This window comes from Euprymna scolopes, chromosome 18 (assembly GCF_053919585.1).
Source record: "Euprymna scolopes isolate OS-2025 chromosome 18, ASM5391958v1, whole genome shotgun sequence".
Taxonomy (NCBI): Eukaryota; Metazoa; Mollusca; class Cephalopoda; order Sepiida; family Sepiolidae; genus Euprymna; species Euprymna scolopes.
In genome coordinates this window covers 83,653,886-83,675,331 of record NC_136499.1, presented here as the reverse complement: position 1 = coordinate 83,675,331, position 21,446 = coordinate 83,653,886, and the positions used below count along the sequence as shown (strand labels likewise).

The 21,446-nt window shown below is 41.5% G+C and overlaps 1 protein-coding gene across 5 annotated transcripts in view; it reads left to right on the top strand.

Annotated features, from left to right (window-relative positions):
- The first annotated feature begins 10,905 nt into the window (after window positions 1-10,905).
- The window catches only part of LOC145297671 (A disintegrin and metalloproteinase with thrombospondin motifs 3-like), a 1,581,225-nt gene continuing 1,570,684 nt past the window's right edge, over window positions 10,906-21,446 (top strand). For 3 of the 5 annotated variants that reach the window (XM_080143852.1, XM_080143854.1, XM_080143850.1), the window contains exon 1: window positions 10,914-11,047. In XM_080143852.1, the coding sequence (XP_079999978.1) occupies window positions 11,006-11,047 (42 nt within the window). In that variant the 5' untranslated portion in view covers window positions 10,914-11,005. Of the gene's footprint in view, window positions 11,048-21,446 lie in introns of all 5 variants that reach the window. The other 2 variants (XM_080143853.1, XM_080143851.1) reach the window with 1 other exon arrangement.

Here is a 21,446-nt window from a genome sequence, read left to right as displayed (position 1 = left end):
ACTCTATGTGATATACATATACCTGTACGTGATATTGCCAAGCTAATCAAAAACCTTGATTCCAGTAAAGCAACTGGCCCTGACGGCATTCCAATTATAGTACTCAAAAAACTTCAACCAGAACTAGCGCCCATACTTACAAAACTGTTTAACCGTTATCTTAAGGAGAATAGCTTTCTATCACCCTGGAAAATCTCAACAGTATACCCTGTATTTGAGAATTCAGGTGATCGCTCATCCCCCTCTCAGTACAGGCCAATAAGTCTCCTGTGCGTCATGAGTAAGCTGCTGGAATCTGTGTTAAATACAGAAGTAATCAACCATCTCAACAAAAATAACCTTCTTAGTGACACTCTACAGCAGATGTGCTTACAGTTATATTTCATAGGATTAGCAAATCTCTCGATGGAGGCAACCTTTCTATGGCAATTGCTCTTGACATATCTAAGGCCTTTGATAGGGTGTGGCATAAAGGTTTACCTCACAATATCTCTAGCTATGGTATAGCTGGAAATGTCTTCTCAATTATTAAATCATTTCTTTCTGATAGGTTCATAAGAGTAGTAGTTGAGGGGCAAAAATCAGAAGCTCACAGTATTAATGCTGGTGTCCCTCAGGGGTCCATCCTGGGCCCAACTCTCTTCCTGATCTACATTAATGATCTTCCAAATCACATCCTTACATCATTTGTAGACATTTATGCTGATGACACTACCAATCATGGTAGCACATCTAAGACAGTAAACGACTAAGTTCTCTCTGATTCTCTCTTCTATGATCTTGAGCACGTGGTACACTGGGGAAAGGATTGGCTGGTTACTTTTAATGCATCTAAAACCAAGCTTCTCTCTTTACATCATCAACATTCTGATCCACATCTGGCATCAATTGAAATGAACGGCTCTCGTCTTCAGGAGGCCTCAAGTTTTGACAAGCTTCTGGGCTTGACAATTACTCCTGATCTTAAATGGAACACATACATCAAATCTGTTGCCAGGGCTGCTGGAAAAATGGTGGGATCTTTCTATCGATCCAGTAGATATCTCACAGCTGATGCAATTCTCTATCTATTTAAGAGCCAGGTACGTCCAAGGATGGAGTACTGTTGCCACATCTGGGCAGGAGCTGCTAGAAAGAACTTGTCCTGCCAGTTTTTATGCACTTTCATACCTGCTTCAATGACAAGATTATCTTTCCGCTGTAACTGGGATTATTTATTCCTTTTTCCCTCTTTTACTGAATTGCAATGCAGTTATCACTGGAATCATAATCACCTCGCAGATTGGACAAGAAGCTTGACTGACTGTGCTTGCACTCATTGTTAAATCATATCTGAAATAGAGAAAGATGCGAATTAGTTATGCAGTTAGATCCAATCAAATATATGGGAAATGCCACTTCTAACCCCCAAAACATTGGAACATAATTTGCCAACATCATTTTTTTATGATCTTAATGTGTTCTTTGCCCCCCCCCCCAAAAAAATGTAGGCATAGACACCAAGATCATCAAGTTTGAGTTGATAGTTATAGAATTATAATCGTTCAAAGATTTTGGTGGCCATCTTGAACGCCATTTTAAAAAAACACTTTTCCGGGGGGGGGGGGGTTATACTTTCGTAAACTTTTAGTATATTAAAAAGTAAATTAAAACCTACCAGGATCAGTTGAGAAATCTTTTTTACCAATTTTTGCAGGTTAAGGAGGATATTTTCCATATATTGACCCTACTAAATATGTACTGTCGTCAAAAGTTAGAAAAACCTAAAGACCATTTAATTTATAATTTAAATAACATTTTTGTGTGGAGAAAATGCAGAAATTATCTGCAGGAGAGGTGCTGAGTAGGTAGAATCTAAAACGTTACTCCAATTCTAGAATATGAATATTCATTTAGATACCTATAATTATATTCACTAATAATTTAAACATGGAGAAATTATTTGTCAGAGTGGTGCTGAGTCGATGGGGTACGATATAGATGACATAATCTTTGTTGAAGGTTGCTCTATATAGTAAGAGAAGGCAGGAAAAATGTATTTGCAGGTCTTCCATTTGTAATTTAACACCGGCCTCACTTTTTTTTTCAGAAACACCACCCAGTGAACTTTCTCTTTTTGACTTCCATGTTGGTAAGCTTATCATTCTAGCTATTATTATCGTTCATTAAACGGTTTCCTTCTTCCTTGGACTGTGTACTTTACTCACGTTTTTGTGCTTTTTGCTCTTCATTACAAATATATACTTTTGCCACAGGTGAATCCGGTCAGGTGGCAAATGAATTGATTCCTGATAAAGGAACCAAGGACAATAAATTAATGGAATCAACTAGTTTGATTGAAGTGATCCTAACTTGACTAAAAATTATGAAGACAGAAAAACTAAAAGAATAGTCGAAATCATCGACTTATTCAATCAATGCAGAAGATTTCATTAAACACGTACAGAAATTAGCTAACTTTCCAAAGGATCCCAGTCAAAATTCTATTTTTATAGAATTGCCAAACGAACTTTCACTTTTTTTTACATAGGAGTCACTACTTATCAAGGCCTGGAGGCCACTCGAGGATAAGGGTTAATAACTGTACAGTAGTCAATGGGATAATATTGTAGTTATCGTTAATAGTGAAAATTTGGTAAATTACATTACTTAAGGAGACGGTTCAACAAGAATTTGTTTTTGTTTGACTTGAAGACGACTAAATTGTAGTCAACTGGAAAGCAGGCAAACAGGAGATAATTCCACAGGCGTGCAGTTCTAAGAAAGAAGCTTTGTTCATGGAATCTACGTTTAGGTTGAGGCACAGATAAAGAGATTTTTTTTTTTTTTTTTTTTTTTTACACAGTGATCACCACTTATCAAGGCCCGGAAGCCACTCAGGGATAAGGGTTATTGCAAGTACATTACGTTAGTGAGGAGATTTTATGAAGTGTTTAATTAGGGGGGCGGTTCATTAGGAATTTATTAACATTAGACTTGAAGACATCCAAGCTGTAGTCCGGAGGGAAGCAGGCAGACGGAACAGAGTTCCACAGGCGTGCAGTTCTAAGAAAGAAGCTTTGCTCATGAAATCCGCGTTTTGATTTAGGCACAGATATAGAGTGGGGAAAATTTTTCACAGTGGATTCAGCTAGACGGGTGTTTTTCGTGAAAGATTGGCGAGGGGGGACTAGCGATTGGAGTTCAGACGAGCACCTGCCATGAAAATAACGATAAAACAAGGATAGGCTCGCAATGTCTCTTCTGTGGGAGAGGGGTTGCAGGGTAGAGAAAAGGGCATCCCCCACTAAACCACGAAGTCTATTTTGTACTCTGTCAAGGCATGATAGGCTGTTTTTGGCAGCTCCTGCCCAGATATGGCAACAGTATTCCATCCTTGGCCGTACTTGGCTTTTATATAGATAGAGAATTGCATCAGTAGTGAGATATCTTCTGGAGCGGTAGAAGGATCCCACCATCTTTCCAGCAACCTTGGCAACAGACTTGATGTACATGTTCCATTTCAGATCAGGAGTAAAGGTCAAACCCAGAAGCTTGTCAAAACACGGGGCCTCACCCAGACGAGAGCCATCCATCACAATTGATGCCAGATGGGGATCAGAGCGTTGATGATGTAAGGATAGGAGTTTGGTTTTGGATGCATTAAAGGTAACTAGCCACATCTTCCCCCACTGAACCACGCGCTCGAGATCAGAGGAGAGAGAATCCGAGAGAACTTCGTCATTTACAGCCTTTGATGTGTTGCCATAGATGGTCGTGTCATCAGCATAGATGTCAACGAATGATTTAAGTATGTGTTTAGGGAGGTCATTGATGTAGATCAGGAAGAGAGTTGGGCCCAGTATTGACCCCTGAGGGACTCCAGCATTTATATTGCAGGCCTCCGATTTTTGTCCATCTACCACTACTCTTATGAGCCTATCGGAGAGAAATGATTTAATGATTGAGAAAACATTTCCAGTTATACCATAGCTGGAAATCTTGTGAAGTAGACCCTTATGCCATACTTTGTCAAAGGCCTTTGATATGTCAAGAGCAATTGCCCTAGAAAGGAAGCCTTTGTCAAGAGATTCACTAATCCTGTGGGATATAACCGTCAGCACATCTGTGGTAGATCTTGCAGAGCGGAAACCATATTGTGTGTCACTAAGAAGGTTATTCCTGCTGAGGTGGTTGACTATTTCTCTATTTAATATTGATTCCAGCAACTTACTCATAACACAGAGAAGACTTATTGGTCTGTACTGAGAGGGAGATCACTTATCACCTGAATTCTTAAATACAGGGCAAACTGATGAGGTCTTCCAGGGGGTCGGAAAGCACTTTTCCTTAAGGCAACGCTTAAATAGTTTCGTAAGTATGGGAGCAAGTTCTGGTTGAAGCTTTTTTAACACTATAATTGGGATGCCATCAGGGCCAGTTGCTTTACTGGAATCTAGGTTTTTTATTAGCTTGGCGACCTCATGCACGGATATTTGTATGTTACCTAGCTTGTTCTGTGTTATAGGAGGAAATATGGGGAGTTGATGGCCTTCGTCGCATAGGGTAGAATTAGCTGCAAAGTTCTTTGCAAATAGTTTGGCCTTGTCTGACGCTGACGAGATAACCTCTGGTCCATTGATAATGGTTTGGATAGAACGCACACTTCTGTTCAGGATCCTATTTGTTATTTGCCAAAACTGGTGGGAACCAAGCCGCTGATCAGCTACCTTGGATTTAACAGACTGGACATATAGCTCTCTTGCATTTTTTATTACTCTTTTACAGTGGTTGCTGGCAGTCCTGAAAGCAGCTTTAGTGTCAGTGCATCTATTACGTTGGTAGCTATGGAAAAAGTGATTTCTGTGCGCGATAGCAGCAGCACATTCTGGGGAGAACTATGGCTGGCTGTTAGGTTTTTGTTGAAATTTTTTAGATGGTATGAATTGGTCTATGCCTACAATTAACCATTCGGTCAGATCTGATACTATAGAGGGCACTTCCTTTTTAAACATGGAGTGCAGAGGTAAATCAGATATGAATGTACGGAAGCTATCCCAGTCAGCCATAGAGTATCGGTATACAGTACGGTGGAGGGATACGTCTGATGGCTTCTTACATTTCGTTTTTATCTTAACTGATACGATGGAGTGGTCGGAGGATCCTAGAGGAGAATGAACGGTACATAAACATAGCTCAGGGGAAGTTGAGAGAAAAAGGTCTAAGAGGCTTGCATATTGATTGGGTGTATCGGGCACACGGGTGGGTTCACGAACAATCTGAGTGAGGTCATAAGCAATGGCAAAATCATGACAAAACCTCCCCTCATCATCTGTCTTATTTGAATGGGTCAGCCATTCCACGTTATGGACGTTGAAGTCACCACAGATGTGGATGTTAGCCGAGGGATGTGAAGACAGTATGTGGTCTATTTTCTCAGATATGCTCTTAAAGATAGTAACTCCGCTGTTGTGGGGCCTATAGAGGGCAAATATAAATGCAGTGGTGTTAGCAAGTGCAACCCTGAAGCACATATAGGGTAAATTAGGATCTTCTCTAGAGATATCCCTGCCACATGGGAAGCCATCCTTAATGTAGGCACATATTCCATGCCCATGGCGATCTTGGGAGTCATATTTAGCTGTTAAATTGGAGTATCCATTAATTATGAACTCATCTAGGGAAGTGGTCGGCCCTATTCCAGTTTCACATAGAAATAATATGTCCGGTTTCGTCTCCTGTAATTGGGTTTCAACCTCTGGAAGGTTGGAACGTAGACCCCTGATATTGGAGAAGGAGACCTGGTAGTAGGGGTCTACGCTGGAAGATGGGGTTCTAGGTTTAATCGAGTCGCATGTTTTTCATGAAAGTTAGGCAAGGACAGATCATAGATTGGAGCTCAGATGAGCACTTGCCATGAAAATAACGATAAAGTAGAGACAGGCTCGCAACGTTTCTTCTGTGAGAAAGAGCCTGCAGAGAAGAGAAAAGAGCATCCCCCACTAGGCTACAGTCTATTTTGAACTCTGTCAAGGAACAGTATACAACTGTCTCGCATTCTTTATTACTCTTTTACCGTGGTTGCTGGATATGTGTAGCCTCTTTTACCATGGTTGCTGGATATGGTTAGTCTCTCTCTGGGCAGTTTTGTGACAGCTGGAGGACAACATCTGACTAACATTAGAATACAGAGAGGCATCTTACAACAAAACTCTTTATCACTACTACTGTTTATCATAGCCATGATGCCACTCAAGAAATATGATGCAGGATACAAGTTTCCAGATACAGAACAAAGAATAAACCACTTCATGTATATAGATGATCTGAAGCTATTTTAAGAAGCAAAAAGAACAACCAAAATATTCGGCCAGAATATTAGAATGGAATTTGGTATAGAAAAGTGTGCACTACTAGAGATGAAAAGGGGAAAACCAGTAACACCAGATGGCATGGGACTGTCCAACCAAGAGGAGATCAGAGTGCTTAGTGAATATACAGGGCGCTTAATGAACAGACTTACAAATATTTGAGAGACACCATCAAATCTACAAAAATGAAAAGAGAAGATTGAAAATGTATACCAGAGAAGAGCGAGGAAACTCTCAGAAACAAAACTATGCAGTAGAAATCTAGTTAAAGGAATAAACACCTAGGCAGTATCGCTTATAAGATACTTTGAATCATTCATAGGCGGGACCAGAGAACTTTAACATCTTGATCAGAAGAATAGGAAACTAATGACAATGCACTATGCATTACACTCAAAAGATGATACTGACTGATTCTATATGAAAAGGTATAACATGAAAAGAGGACTGATAAATGTATAAACCATAGAAGGTGCAAAAAAGAGAACACAGAAAGATTGATCACTGTAGCGGCAGACGCCATCAAGAAGAACAATATGGGAAATGACGAAACCAGAAACGAAAAGAAAAGTAGGATGAGAAACAGCTACATGAACAATTCATAAGTATGGCAAAAGATGAGAATCATGAAAACACCTAGACATCGTTAAGGAAAGGGCATCTCAACAGAAAAACAGAATTTCTACTAACAACATTAAAATAAATAAAATGTGTGAAAAGTCATGCACATGCTATCAATTACTATTCTTTCTAATTAGATTACAGCAACAAAAATACACAACTCTCAGAAAAAGTGTTTGATATTATAGATAACAAGAATTCAACAATATCTTGCTCTATATAAATATAGTCTCACAATACCTTTTGGCCAGTGAACATACCTATGTGTAGTGGTGATGTGTGTAAAAAGATAAGGTGCATATGTCTATGAAGGTTTAGCCACAATAGGTTTAGGAAGATTATATGCAGAGGGAAAATGAATCGCTTGAGTGACACTGTCCAAAAAGGTTCGCTTCAACCTATCAGTAGATATTTTTTCTTTTTTATTCCTCATGTCCATAGTGAAAAGTTTATCTGTTTGTGCAAATACACGATATAAACAGGTTACATCAACTGATGTATTGTGAAAATAACACTGAATATAAGAATAGTAGTCAGAATAATCCAAATAATATGAATAATAAATGCAGGTTAAAAGATAAAAGAAATCTTGCCTCCATCTAGATTAACTTGGACATTAATCATGAGTACTGAGTGTTACTAGAGCAGTTTAGATGTGCACAGGTAAACCGAATGGGTCCAGGTCATGCCTCATATTCGGCTAAATGAACGAGACCGAAATAAATTTCTCTGTAGCAGAATTTTTGAAGTGTGCCAGATTGTTAAGATAGAATAACTTTACGATGAGTCTTAAGATCAAAAGGATTAGATAAATCCATTGAAATGTCGAAAAGGATTTGTTTGTCATGTGGATGATAAATTAAAAGAATCCAAAGGTGGCTCGTCTATAGCCATTTGTTGAAGATCATTGAATGTCTAGTTAGTACGTTTTCAAGTTTGGAGTTTCACCCAGTTAAAAACAAGAAAAGCCAAACTCTCGTATGAAATGTATTTTGGCCAATGGATCAATTACCCAGTGATAAAACTGTTTATTTCTATCAAGAGTATATCAAAATATGTAATTGCTACATATTTGTTAGCCGTATCATTGAACTTTGCAAGACATTTCTAGTTGCACTGATTGAATAGTAGACAGTAGGCAAGACAATGCTGCATTACATTGTCTGCTTCTCTACATTTGCAGATGGTTCGATTGGTGTTTTAGTTCTATCTGGTGATAACTTTTGATCACTCATTCCCATTGTCAAGAATTTGAGTATCCTCCACTGGACCTAGGCTGTTTCTAAGCCAGGAGAGGGGTCGTCAGTAGGAATGGGCATATTCTCTATGCCTATGGTCTACAGCTATTGTCTGGTGTCTTTCTGAGATGTTGTTTGGGGCTCAACATGGCTTAGGAAACTTTTCGGCTAAAGATAATTCACATCTACATAGGAGATAGCGTTTATCATTAATAGCCTTTTATTCAACTGACAACTCCCAGTCTTACACCTACAGGAGCAATGCTAGTGAGGCGATCCAGGTTGTTCAGATTGGTAGGCTTCAGGCAATCAAGCAGCAGGCGTTGTTTAATGATGGGTCTTATTCATTTGCATAAATTAATGCACATATTCTGCTTAAAATATGGATATCAGCATTAGTAACGAGTGTGGTGACCTGTGAAAATCTGGTGATATAAGACCGCCTATTTTAATATCATAATGCATCCAATGCAGGAATAATGCTGTCGACCCCCTTGACACATATCGGATCTAATTATATGCTTTCGTAAAGATTTTACTAGGTGATGTATAGATACATTGGAAGCATAACCTTTTGAATGCAACCTGTCTTCAAATTGAACGCCTCACAGGTTGACCAAATCCAGAACATTTTTTTGATGATCCCTCAATGATGATGACGTTTTGAGTGAGAGATCAAAGTAATCAGATTTCGTCTGATTTTCTACGGGAGGAAAACTATATAAGATCTAGTCGTTATGTTGGGTCAACATGATGTGCGCCTGGGTGAGGTGAGGATTAGCATAAGATCAATTTCGTTTGTGGAAACATTAGTGGTCTCTCAGCAGTTTCTGTATATAGTGGACTGTTGGTCCTGATCAAAGACCTTACGTCTGCTGTTTCTTATATTTGGCTTGATGTTTTGTGAATCATTTTTCACCAAAGTGGGAGTATTTGTGATACTTAGTCGCGACAACAGACAATTGTGCATTATTCATTAGTATAAGCGTCAACCTTAGTTCTCCTGCCAATATTTTAGCATCTCTAACTAAGCCACCATTGGTGTAATGACAATCCTTGTGTTTCACATTAAACTTTTAATTCTTTTATCTTTTTGCTCATTAGAATTATGAGAAAACCATATGTCGAGTGTGTTCTTTTATACACTTGTCTTTTATTGTTGCTTCTCATATAAATATTAGCTAAATATAGGCTTTTTTAACCGTCCCACAAAATCAGTTATATCTTTCCTATCTAAGCGCATCAGATCCCAATCTCAACTGGGGCGTTGGAAATTTGACATCTGGTTATCATGTGTTGTGTCTTTTTGTGAATCGATCACTTACTGAACTATGTATGCTCTTCTATAGAAACTATTTGTTTAACAAATTTAGATTGACGACTAGCTGGAAACTCCCGGTTGAACGTGAATAAATAAATATATTTTTCGCTATTAAAATATTTAATGAAACGATGAACGTTACTGAATGATTTGATGTCCTTCAGAGACCCTTATAAAGAGATTGGAATCTAATCACGAACTCATAGTACTAGCAGTCGTAGTAAATGTAGACAGTTTTTAAAGTAGCAAAAACATAATTGCTCTCTCTCTCTCTCTCTCTCTCTCTCTCTCTCTTTCCCTCACCCCTCTCTCTTTCTCTCTCGCACAGTAGTTTCATATGTAAATGTCGATCTCGTCATGAATTGTAATAAATTAGATTTCTGTTTGATAAGGTCGAATAATTCACTCTGCACGAGAGTCAAGTAATCCATTGTAATTTGTTGCACGCTTCCGAAACTTTTTATAAGCATATGGTGTCGAAGAAATGTATATATATATAGAGAGAGAGAGTGAAATAAAATTCAATTGATTTTATTTAATTAAAGGAAAGACTAATTAATCCGGATTTACTTTTGTCTGAGAAAAAAACGTTCTTCATTCGAAATAAATTTTGTTATTTAAATTAGATTTGAAAAAAATGCCAAGCCCTAAATCATGAATTGATAAAAATATAACAAATAATCTGCTGTTTGTATAGTATTTCGTAATAAGGGTTTCACTTTTATTAGGAATATATCGGAGTAACATAAGCAATTTCTTGTGGATTTTGGTACATAATAACATTGTAAAATTAGCGTAAAAGGATCGGTTATATCACCATGGAATAACATGGTAAAACAACAACAATTACAGAAATTACTACAGGGTGCCCCCCCCAAAAAAACAAAAACAAAAGCTAAATGGAGGCCATCTAGAACATATGCTGTAGAACGGAGAAAAAAAGGCCAAAGACACTTGTGTTTTGATGTGATGTTTTGAATATAATAAACTAGTTATGACCAAAGTTTCATTTCATTCGGACAAACGGGGCCTAATTAGAGTTGGGACCCGTTTTTTGGGGGTGGGGTCACCCTATATTATGTTGCATGCATATTATTCACGTAATTGTAAGTTTCAGCCAGTAACAATAATAATAAAGCAGGTCGAATAACAAAAGCTCAAATTATAAAATTATAAAAAAAAAACCTTCAACAATCTTTATCAAAACATTTTTAACTGTATTCATTAGGATGGACTAACGTGGGAAAGCGACACATTTCTTTGGGGTTTTGAGTTGATAATATCGTTTGTAAGACTGCTATATATATATATATATATATATCAGAGAGAGAGAGAGAGAGAGAGAGAGAGAGGGAGAAAGAGAGAGAGAGAGAGAGAGAGAGAGAGAGAGAGAGAGAGAGAGAGAGAGAGAGAGAGAGTGAATAGAAAATTAAACATCATCTGCAGACCTTCAAAGAATAAAGCAGAATATCACGATGGTTTTATTCTATCTCATGTGGCTTTGTATTGCAGTTAAGGTAAGTTGCCTTTATTATTTACTAGCGAGGGGTACCCGGCGTTGCCCGGGTGTTTTTCGGGGTATGTGAAAAAAAGCCGAAGCGTTGACGACACGCAGTTGGAAAATAGTAAAGTGTTTAAAAAAACAGGTGCGCGTTTTTGATTGACGTGAAGGCGATAGGTATTCAGCAGTTACTTTTTGCGGGACAGTTTTGAATAAATGGGTTTGTTTGTTTTTAAAAAACCGCTCCCTACAGTCTGATATGACGAAGTCGACATTGAACAAACTGTTGGATTTATTTGCTTCCCCACTGAGCAAATAAGGCACAAGGCCGTTTTTTAATGTGGAGATAGGGGGAGGGGGGAGGGGGGAGGGAAAGGGGGACCAGCTCCCGAGAGGTGGGAAATGAGAGCTGGATAGTAACTGTTGGTATGAAGGGTTGCCCCTACATTGACCAAGGTCAGATATGTGGTGTTACCCCCACATATGGTCTTTGCTAGTCATAGCTTGCAGCATCTGTCGGAACAGATACTACACTTTGATCTTGTCCCCCGTGCCACCGAAGCGGGGGGGGGGAGGCTGGCTCTGGGCCTGTTGGATTTATTTGCTTCCCCACTGAGCAAATTAGGCACAAGGCGGTTTTTTAATGTGGAGATAGGGGGAGGGGGGAGGGAAAGGGGGACCAGCTCCCGAGAGGTGGGAAATGGGAGCTGGATTAGTAACTGTTGGTATGAAGGGTTGCCCCTTCAGTGACCAAGGTCAGATATGTGGGGTTACCCCCACATGATCTTTGCTAGTCATAGCTGGTCTTTACTAGTCATAGCTTGCAGCATCTGTCGGAACAGATACTACACTTTGATGATATTTATTTGCTTCCCCACGTAGCAAATTAGGCACAAGACCGTTTTTTAATGTGGAGATGGAGGGAGGGGGGAGGGAAAGGGGGGTACCAGCTCCCGAGAGGTGGGAAATGGGAGCTGGATTAGAAACTGTTGGTATGAAGGGTTGCCCTTCAGTGACCAAGTTTAGATATGTGGGGGTAACCCCACATATGGTCTTTGCTAGTCATAGCTGGTCTTTGCTAGTCATAGCTTTGCAGTATCTGTCGGAACAGATATTACACTTTGATCTTGTCGCCCTAGCCGCCGGTCATATTTATTTGCTTCCCCATGTAGCAAATAAGGCACAAGCCGTTTTTTAATGTGGAGATTGAGGGAGGGGGGAGGGAAAGGGGGATCCAGCTCCCGAGAGGTGGGAAATGGGAGCTGAATAGTAACTGTGGTCTGTAGGGTGATCGCTACATTGACCAAGTTCAGATATGTGGTGTTACCCCAACATATGGTCTTTGCTAGTCATAGCTAGTCTTTGCTTGCAACATCTGTCGGAACAGATACTACACTTTGATCTTGTCGCCTGGACCCCCGAAGGGGTTTCGGGCCTGTTGTATTTATTTGATTCCCCACTGAGCAAATTAGGCACAAGGCCGTTTTTTAATGTGGAGAGAGAGGGAAGAGGGAGGTAAAGGGGGATCCAGCTCCCGAGAGGTGGTAAATGGGAGCTGGATAGTAACTAGGGTCGTAGGGTGATCCCTACATTGACCAAGTTCAGATATGTGGGGTTACCCCCACATATGGTCTTTGCTAGTCATAGCTAGTCTTTGCTTGCAGCATCTGCCGGAACAGATACCACACCTTAAACTTGTCGCCCGGACCCCCGAGGGGGTTTCGGGCCTGTTTATTTATTTGCTTCCCCACTGAGCAAATTAGGCACAAGGCCGTTTTTTAATGTGGAGATGGAGGGAGGGGGGAGGGAAATGGGGATCCAGCTCCCGAGAGGTGGGAAATGGGAGCTGGATAGTAACTGTGGTCGTAGGGTGATCCCTACCTTGACCAAGTTCAGATATGTGGGGTTACCCCCACATATGGTCTTTGCTAGTCATAGCTAGTCTTTGCTGTATCTGTCGGAACAGATACTACACTTTGATCTTGTCCCCCGTGCCGCCGAAGCGGGGGAGGGCCTGTTTTATTTATTTGCTTCCCCAATGAGCAAATTAGGCACAAGGCCATTTTTTAATGTGGAGAGAGAGGGAGGGGGGAGGGAAAGGGGGATCCAGCTCCCGAGAGGTGCCGCCGAAGCGGGGGGGGGGCCTGTTGTATTTATTTGCTTCCCCACTGAGCAAATTAGGCACAAGGCCGTTTTGTAATGTGGAGATAGAGGGAGGGGGGAGGGAAAGGGGGATCCTGCTCCCGAGAGGTGGGAAATTGGAGCTGGATAGTAACTGTGGTCGTAGGGTGATCCCTACCTTGACCAAGTTCAGATACGTGGGGTTACCCCCACATATGGTCTTTGCTAGTCATAGCTGGTCTTTGCTTGCAGCATCTGCCGGAACAGATGGTATTTATTTGCTCCCCCACCGAGCAAATTAGGCACAAGGCCGATTTTTAATGTGAGGAGTGAAGGGGAAATGGGGATCAACTCCCCGGGGAGCAGGGGAGCTGGATAGTGACAATTGGTATGAAGGGTTGCCCCTACATTGACCAAGGTCTTATATGTGGGGTCGCCCCCACATATGGTCTTTGCTTGCAGCATCTGCCGGAACAGATACTACACTTTGATCTTGTCCCCTGTGCCGCCGAAGCAGGCGGGGGGGGGCTGTTGAAGCGGGGGGGGGGGCTGTCAGTAGAGTCGAGGTGGCTTTTTTTATACCGAAAACCGAATGTAACGCATGCCGATGTGGGAAATGTGGAATAATTAAGGTTTGAAAGTCAATAAAATTAAATAGAGAGGCGAGCTCCATGGATAATTCGTAGATATTACAATTTATAGATGATATAAAAAGTTTTAAAAAGTTGTGAAGCGAGCAAGCGCTTGTTTGAAAGAAGCCTTTCGTGGACATCGAGGAAAAACGAACATACATACATACATACATACATTTTCGCTTTTATATTTATAGAAGATTTGCAATTTATCTGCGAAATCATTTGTTATGAAAGAATTTCACATTGTAGAGAAACTATGAAGCTGTTTCTACAAGAAGACTTCAACGTTTCACATATAACGACACGAGTGCATAGAATATTATTATATTTAATGCACTTGTATCGTTTCACATATCAAAGAGGATTCTGATGAATTGATTTCCATGATATTCAAGGTTAGTTCACTTTATCAATAGTTTAACATGAAAACAGAAGAAAAATCTTGCATTTGCCTCTGCTTTTGGTAGATTGCTTGGCTTCAACCTAGGTAGCCTTATGGATTATATGACGATTCTTAGTGTGTGCGTACATGCGATTGTAAAAATATATACATAGAATGCATATAAAATTTCATTTTATCGATATTGCCACAATTAATTAAGCTCAATAAAAATGAATTTACAGTTTCAGTGCATAAAATAAACATTCCAAAGTCACAGATGCATTTATTTCACACTCATAGTGTTTTACTATTAAGTGTATCTTGCATGTGTTTCGTTGAATTGTGAAAATTAACCAAACTCTTCAGAGACAGATTTTATGTTTGTCTTAATAATAAACAATATAGTCAGGAGGCAAAATCTTGAAAATTCACTTTAAGGGGTACGGAATGTTAGGAGCAGGCATTCATGTCACACTGTTAGAGGGGTCCATACTGAAGGTTTTTCAGGTGGATGCCCATTCAATTAGGCTTTTATTAATTTTTTAGAGCAAAAACAAAATGGCCGCCATGGTTGAAAATACAGTACTATTATAATGTGACATAGCTCCATATCTATTTGAGATAATGCTATGAAATTTGCTGTAATTGGAGATAATATTATTTGTGATGTATATGAAACTTTGTTTAGTAAGAATTCCATATTTTTATACATTTAAAATGATTTTATTATCACTTTTTAGCCAAATTTCTGACGAACTTCATTGGGTCATTCTATGTCAATTCACCTGGCAATTACGCCCACTAACTCCGAATTACTTGAAAATTGGCACAAAATTTCCTCTTGGAGAGTTAAGATGATGTGCCAAATTATTTGGTTGTAAACGTTATGGTTCAGATTTTAGGAGGGTGTAAAGTTTGCATATTTGGCTACTAAATTTAAGCCATGAAACGTCACAAAATTTCAATGTTATCTAAATTTTAAAAAAATACTTCCACAAATTCAATATTTCTGAAATTTGGTAGGTAAAACATTTAGAGACTGTATAATCCAAATATTTAATTATTTTAACTCTATATTGAATAGAAAAATATTTTGTTCAACCAAAAGGAGCCCCCCCCCCCCAAAAAAAAAATTTTTAGACCTTAGACGCTTACGGTCAGTATAGAGAAAATACATCTTATTCAATTGTCATAAAACTTCTTTTTTATAGCATCAACTATATGATTGTTTAAGTTCTCCAAAGAATTTGGTGGGGTTCTTTGCCTAGTTTGGAAGATAATTATTGCAAAAAAACAAAATGGCTGCCAAAGCGAAAAATGATTTTCTTAAAATCTTTTATTTTATTCACTTGTACTTAATCTATGTATAAGAAGTTTATATATGTGATGAATGTAATATATAATAAGTTATTATTATTATCTGTCGGCTCCCACTAGTGTCCGTGTATCGGGTACTGCCATTTTGTTATCTTTCTTCGTTTTTTCCATGAGAAAAGGAAAGATGATAGTGCCATTCGCTGTAGATGTTGTTTATGAGCTTATCAAATAGATATTAAAAAAAAATAAAGCATGAACACATTTGATTAGTTAAGCTAGTTTTCTTTAGAGTATGATAATGTGCTAATTTGCATAATTTTTATTTGTTCTTATTCTCCAACAGCATGTTCTGAGTTGAGCTGATCTTCAATATGGAGTCGACTGTGAGCACCCAAAGCTCTCAGAAGTCTTCCGGTACAAGTATTGATTGGACCCTGTGCCTTTTTTGTCAGAAGAAAGACCCAAAGAAACCTATTAGAAATCTTGGAGAGGTTGGAATTCAAAGGGCCCGCATAGCTGCTGCAGAACGCAAGAAGTACAATGATTCTGAAAACTTCCGCACTATAGAAAGAATTCAAGCCATTGATTTTGAGAAAATCATTAAAGAGATTAAAGTCATCAATCACAAAGACTGTTATTCTACCTTCACAAGTTCCTTAAAACTAACACGGCTCAGAACAAAGTATGAACGCACCATTACCTCAAGCAGTGCATCTGAGAGTCCACCACGAAAACCTTCATTACGCAGTAAATCTTCCACTATGAACACTGACTTGTGCATCTTCTGCCAAAAGAAAAGCAACAAAGAAACATACTTAGTTGCCACTTTTGAAGTTTCTGACAAAATTCTTGAAGGAGCTCAAACGAACCATGTTATGCAGTGTCGTCTAGCAGGAGTTACTGATCTTGTAGCGGCAGATGCCAGGTATCATCTTCAGTATTACGTCGAGTTCAATAGAAAAGCATCCAAGTCCTATACAATTACAGCTGAAACGCCCAGAGATATATGCTTTAACAAAGTCGCGTCAGAAGTGTCAACTGGATTGGCACGAGGTGATATCTATTCGCTGAATGATGTTTGGGATAGGTACTCTTCCTTACGCAGAGAATTTGGCATTGAAGCTGGATCATACCAGGATAATAGATTCCGCCTTAAAGAGAAACTGCACCGAATTCTTCCCGGGCAAATATACTTTGTACCACAACTTAATCCACATCAACCACATATGTTGTTTTCTACACAGTCATCCAAGATTGCTGTTCAGACATTGGAAAATAAATCTGAGGAAATGGAGACCAACACATTTGTGAATGATCTCAGGCAAACCCAGTTCTCACAATCAGAGACAGATGCAATGCTAACTTTGCACTGCTGTGCGTTACGCATTAGAAGTGACATAAAATCTCACCCTGGACTTGATAACTGTATATCTGTCAGCAAAGAAAATGCCGAACAAATTATTCTAGAGAGGTTGTTTCTTTTTCTCGGTATTTTGCTGTCAGAGAAAGTGGACAGAGAGGAAGATGATGACTTTGTGAAACGGACCGCATTGAGCATCAGTCAAGACCTTGTCTATGCTGTCTTGAAAAGTAAAAGGCTTACACCAAAACATGTTGAACTAGGCCTGGCAATTCATCAGGCGACCCGGTCGAAATCGCTCGTTGAACTTGTCCATCATGCTGGGCACTGTGCTAGTTATGACCAGGTGTGTAGACTTGACACAACTCTTGGAGTTCACAATCTGCAACAGTTTGCAGATAATAAAAACACGCCTATTCCATCGAACATGTCACTAAACAAGTTCTGTCATTATGCTGCAGACAATATTGACATTATCGAAGAAACATTGGATGGAATGGGAACATTTCATGCGACACAAATGGTTGTGTATCAGAGAGGAATACCCAAACAGAAACAGCAGGACATTCTTTCTCTTGGGAAATCTAAGTCGTTGAAAGTCCCTCCGGAACTTCATGAGCTTTAGAAGTTACCTTGTCGACCTTTGTAACGTGCATCCAGGAGATAAGCGCCCGTGTGTTTGCGTGTTGTGTGGGTACGTGGGAGAGACGGATGAGGGGAAAAAGACTTACCTCGAGACCAGCTCAGCGTTACTGACCAAAAATAGAAAAGAAGGACCAAGATGGCGACCGCCGTCTTTTGTAAAGTATGATGTCTCGCAAAGTCACACGAATTCTCGGAATATGCAAATTTAGCCGGCCTAGAACGACGATAAAAGCGGGTGAGGAGAAAGACGTGAGGGAGTGACGATTGAGTTGGCTGGGGAATCGTGTGGCTGTTGCTTCTTGTGCCGTGTTGAGGATATCTTACCGTGTTAAAGAGAGAGTCGGGCGCCATCTTGAATTTTTCTTTACACTTTTTCATTACAAGCTATTCCGGCCATTTGGCCTCTAGGACTATGACCGAGTCGAAATTTGACTTAAAGCTCATACCCGAGTTTGACGGGTCCACGTCCATCGTCGACTGGGTTGAAAGGGTCGAGCTGACGTGCGACCTTTGTGAGGTGAAAAGGGTACACACTGTAATTCCCCTGAGATTGGCTGGGGGTGCCTTGAGTGTATATCAGCAACTCAGTGCTGCCGAAAAGGGAGATGTCACCGCAATTAAAGCTGCGCTGTACAAGGCATTTGCCATGGATCCTTGTACGGCCTATGAAAAATTTGCTTCCCGAAAACTTCTACCGGAGGAAAGCGTGGACGTTTTCTTCGCTGAGTTAAAGAAACTCGCAGTTCTGTTCGGTGGAGGGGTGTCGGAGCGGACGCTCGCGTACGCGTTTGTGGCGGGCCTTCCCACTCGGGTGAAGCAGCTACTGAGAGCCTCAACCAGCGTTTCAACAACGACCATGGAACACTTGATGGAACGTGCTCGAGCCATCATCAAAGATGAGGAGGACCTGGGGGAACCAGTTGTGATGGCGACACAGACAGGCCAGATTGGCGCTCGGGAGATTCCGAATCAGAACCCTGCAAGCAATGGGAAATGTTTTCGCTGCGGCCGACGCGGACATTTTGCAAGGAATTGCACCAACAGGGGGCGTGTGCGCTGTTTTAAGTGTGGCGGTTTGGGGCATCTAGCCCAAAACTGTGCAGGAAACGTATCAGGGGAGAGGACGTCAGCGCCGTCCTGCTCCCCGAGCAAAATTTGAACAAGGCGCAACCAGTAATGACCGTCTACGTAAACAGGATACCCTGCTCAGCACTTCTCGACTCGGGCTGTTCGCATACTATAGTGAGCACCAGGCTGTGTCCAAGTTGGACTAAGAGGAAGATCAAAGTCACCACGATAGGAGGCGAGACCCAGACATGCTGTGGAGCTGGAACTGTCAAGATCTACACGGACACCGGTGCAGCCACTAAGATCAATGTGCTCGTGACCCAAGGAAATCTCCTGGGGTTTGACCTGTTGCTCGGATACGATGCCATCAAGGCGCTGGGGGGAGTCGCAATTCATCGGGATGGAAAGGTGCGATTCTTAGAGGCCCCAGTGTGTGCAGCGCTCCATATCGATCGGCCGGATTTTACAGTGGACTACGACTTGCGCAAGAGGGCCTGGATTGCATCTTGGAAGTGGACCGAGGGAATGGCACCGACTAAACTCAAGAATGGGGTTGCAGAGTACCCTATACCCAGTGAGGCCCGAGCAGAATACGAAAGGGAACTAAAGGCGTGGATCCAAGATGGCTGGTTAATCCCCTACCCTTAGGACAAGCTTGGGCCTCCGAAGGGTCTAATACCCTTGATGGCAGTAGTCCAGCATAACAAGTCGAAAGTACGGCCCGTGCTGGACTATAGGGAGCTTAACAAGCATATTGAAGCCTACACTGCCGATGCTGACGTATGCGCCAGTAAGTTGAGGGAATGGCGTCAGAAAGGCACTAATGTCTCAATATTGGATTTGCAAAAAGCCTATTTACAGGTGCGAGTTGATGAGACGTTGTGGCCGTTCCAGACAGTTTGGTTCCAGGGGCAGAGGTACTGCCTTACACGCCTTGGCTTTGGCCTAAATGTGGCACCACAGATCATGAAGACTATTGTCAACACAGTATTGTCCCAAGAAAAGCCCATGAGGGACTCAACGTCAGCTTACATTGATGACGTATACGTCAATGAAGATGTACAGTCTGCGTCGTGTGTCAAAGAAAAGTTGGCTCAGTTTGGTCTGGAATGCAAGAATCCCGAACGTTTAAGGGAAGGAGCACGTGTATTGGGATTGGATGTTTATGAAGAAGATGGCACCCTACAATGGAGGCGTGGCAGTGAAATTCCAAGCATCCCAAACCTCGTTACAAGGCGGACCGTTTTTTCTTGGTGCGGAAAACTTGTTGGTCACTTACCGGTCTGTGGCTGGCTCCGCGCAGCTGTTGGTGTGATTAAACGCAGAGCAAATTTAACAACCACGGGTTGGGATGACATATCCGATGATGTCCTACTAACTCTGATGATTAAAGAGACACTGGAGAGAGTGAACAAGAAGGACCCTGCCTGTGGGCGGTGGTGTGTTAACGGAGACAACGTAGGTGTGTGGGTTGATGCCAGTTCTTTGGCGTTGGGAGTATCGTTGGAGCAAGGAGGAAACGTGTTCGAGGATGCGTGTTGGCTGCGGCCTGTAACAGATTCTCAGCATATCAACCTGGCAGAGCTGGACGCTGTTGTAAAGGGGGTAAATCTGGCCCTGCAGTGGCAGTCTAAGAAGTTGACCTTGTACACAGATTCTCTCTGTGTCTACCACTGGGTGTCTGACACACTTTCAGGACGGACACGAATCCGTACCAAGGCAGCAAGCGAAATGTTAATACGGAGAAGGCTAGACACGCTAAAAAACCTGGTATCTGAGTATGGGCTATCACTGAGCGTCACTCTGGTGCCATCACATTGTAATCGTGCTGACCAACTGACCCGTGTACCTCACAAATGGTATGAAGCCGCGAAGATGGGAATGGAGATTACTGCTCGATCTTGGGCAGTTGCAATCGACCCATGTCAAATACAAAAAATTCATGCACAGAGCGGACATCCGGGTATCAAGAGGACCCTTTATTTTGTGAGGCGTGCATACCCAGCAGTGACCAAGATGGATGTCAGACAGATCCTCAGAAATTGTGAGGCTTGCCAGTCTATTGATCCTGCACCAGAGCGATGGCAGAAGGGTCGCTTGGAAGTTGAGAGTGTGTGGCAGCGGCTGGCCATGGATATTACCCATTACAGTGGCAAGCCCTTTCTAACTCTCATTGATTGCGGGCCTACGAGATTTGCGGTGTGGCGGCAGATGACCAGACAGGATTCAGCAAATGTTGTTCGCCACCTATCATCCATTTTTTTTTGAGCGAGGTGCGCCGGAAGAGCTCCTGACTGACAATGATGCAGCGTTTTGTAGCCAGCAAGTCCGGCAGTTGTTAGATGAGTGGGGCGTCCGACTACGGTTGCGATGTGCGCATGTGCCGTCAGGAAATGGCATTGCTGAAAGAAGCCATCGCAGCATCAAGAGAATTGCTGCCAGGAAGCGATGTACTATTGTGGAAGCAACATATTGGTACAACATTACGCCAAAGGACGGGACGTCCCCTTCAACCGCACCTGCGAATGCTATTTACACGTACCGAGTCGGAGTGAAGGGAATCAACACTATGCAGCCAACCGACAAGGGAACATATAACAGATATGAAGTGGGAGATCCAGTGTGGGTGCGGCCTCCAGGAAATCGGTGCACCGACAAGTTTAAGCGAGGACACATATCTGGAGTGATTAGCCAGCAGTCTGTTTTGGTCGATGGAACCCCACGACATGTGCGAGATCTTCGCCCAGCTACCGAGATGCGTCATACAACTACAGAAGAAAGCAGTGAAGCGTCTAGCGATGAGCTGCCGATGCACGGATTCAGTGAGCCCCTTCCAGAGACTGATAGCAATACTTCATCTGATGAGGCGGAACCAGAGCCAGAGCCC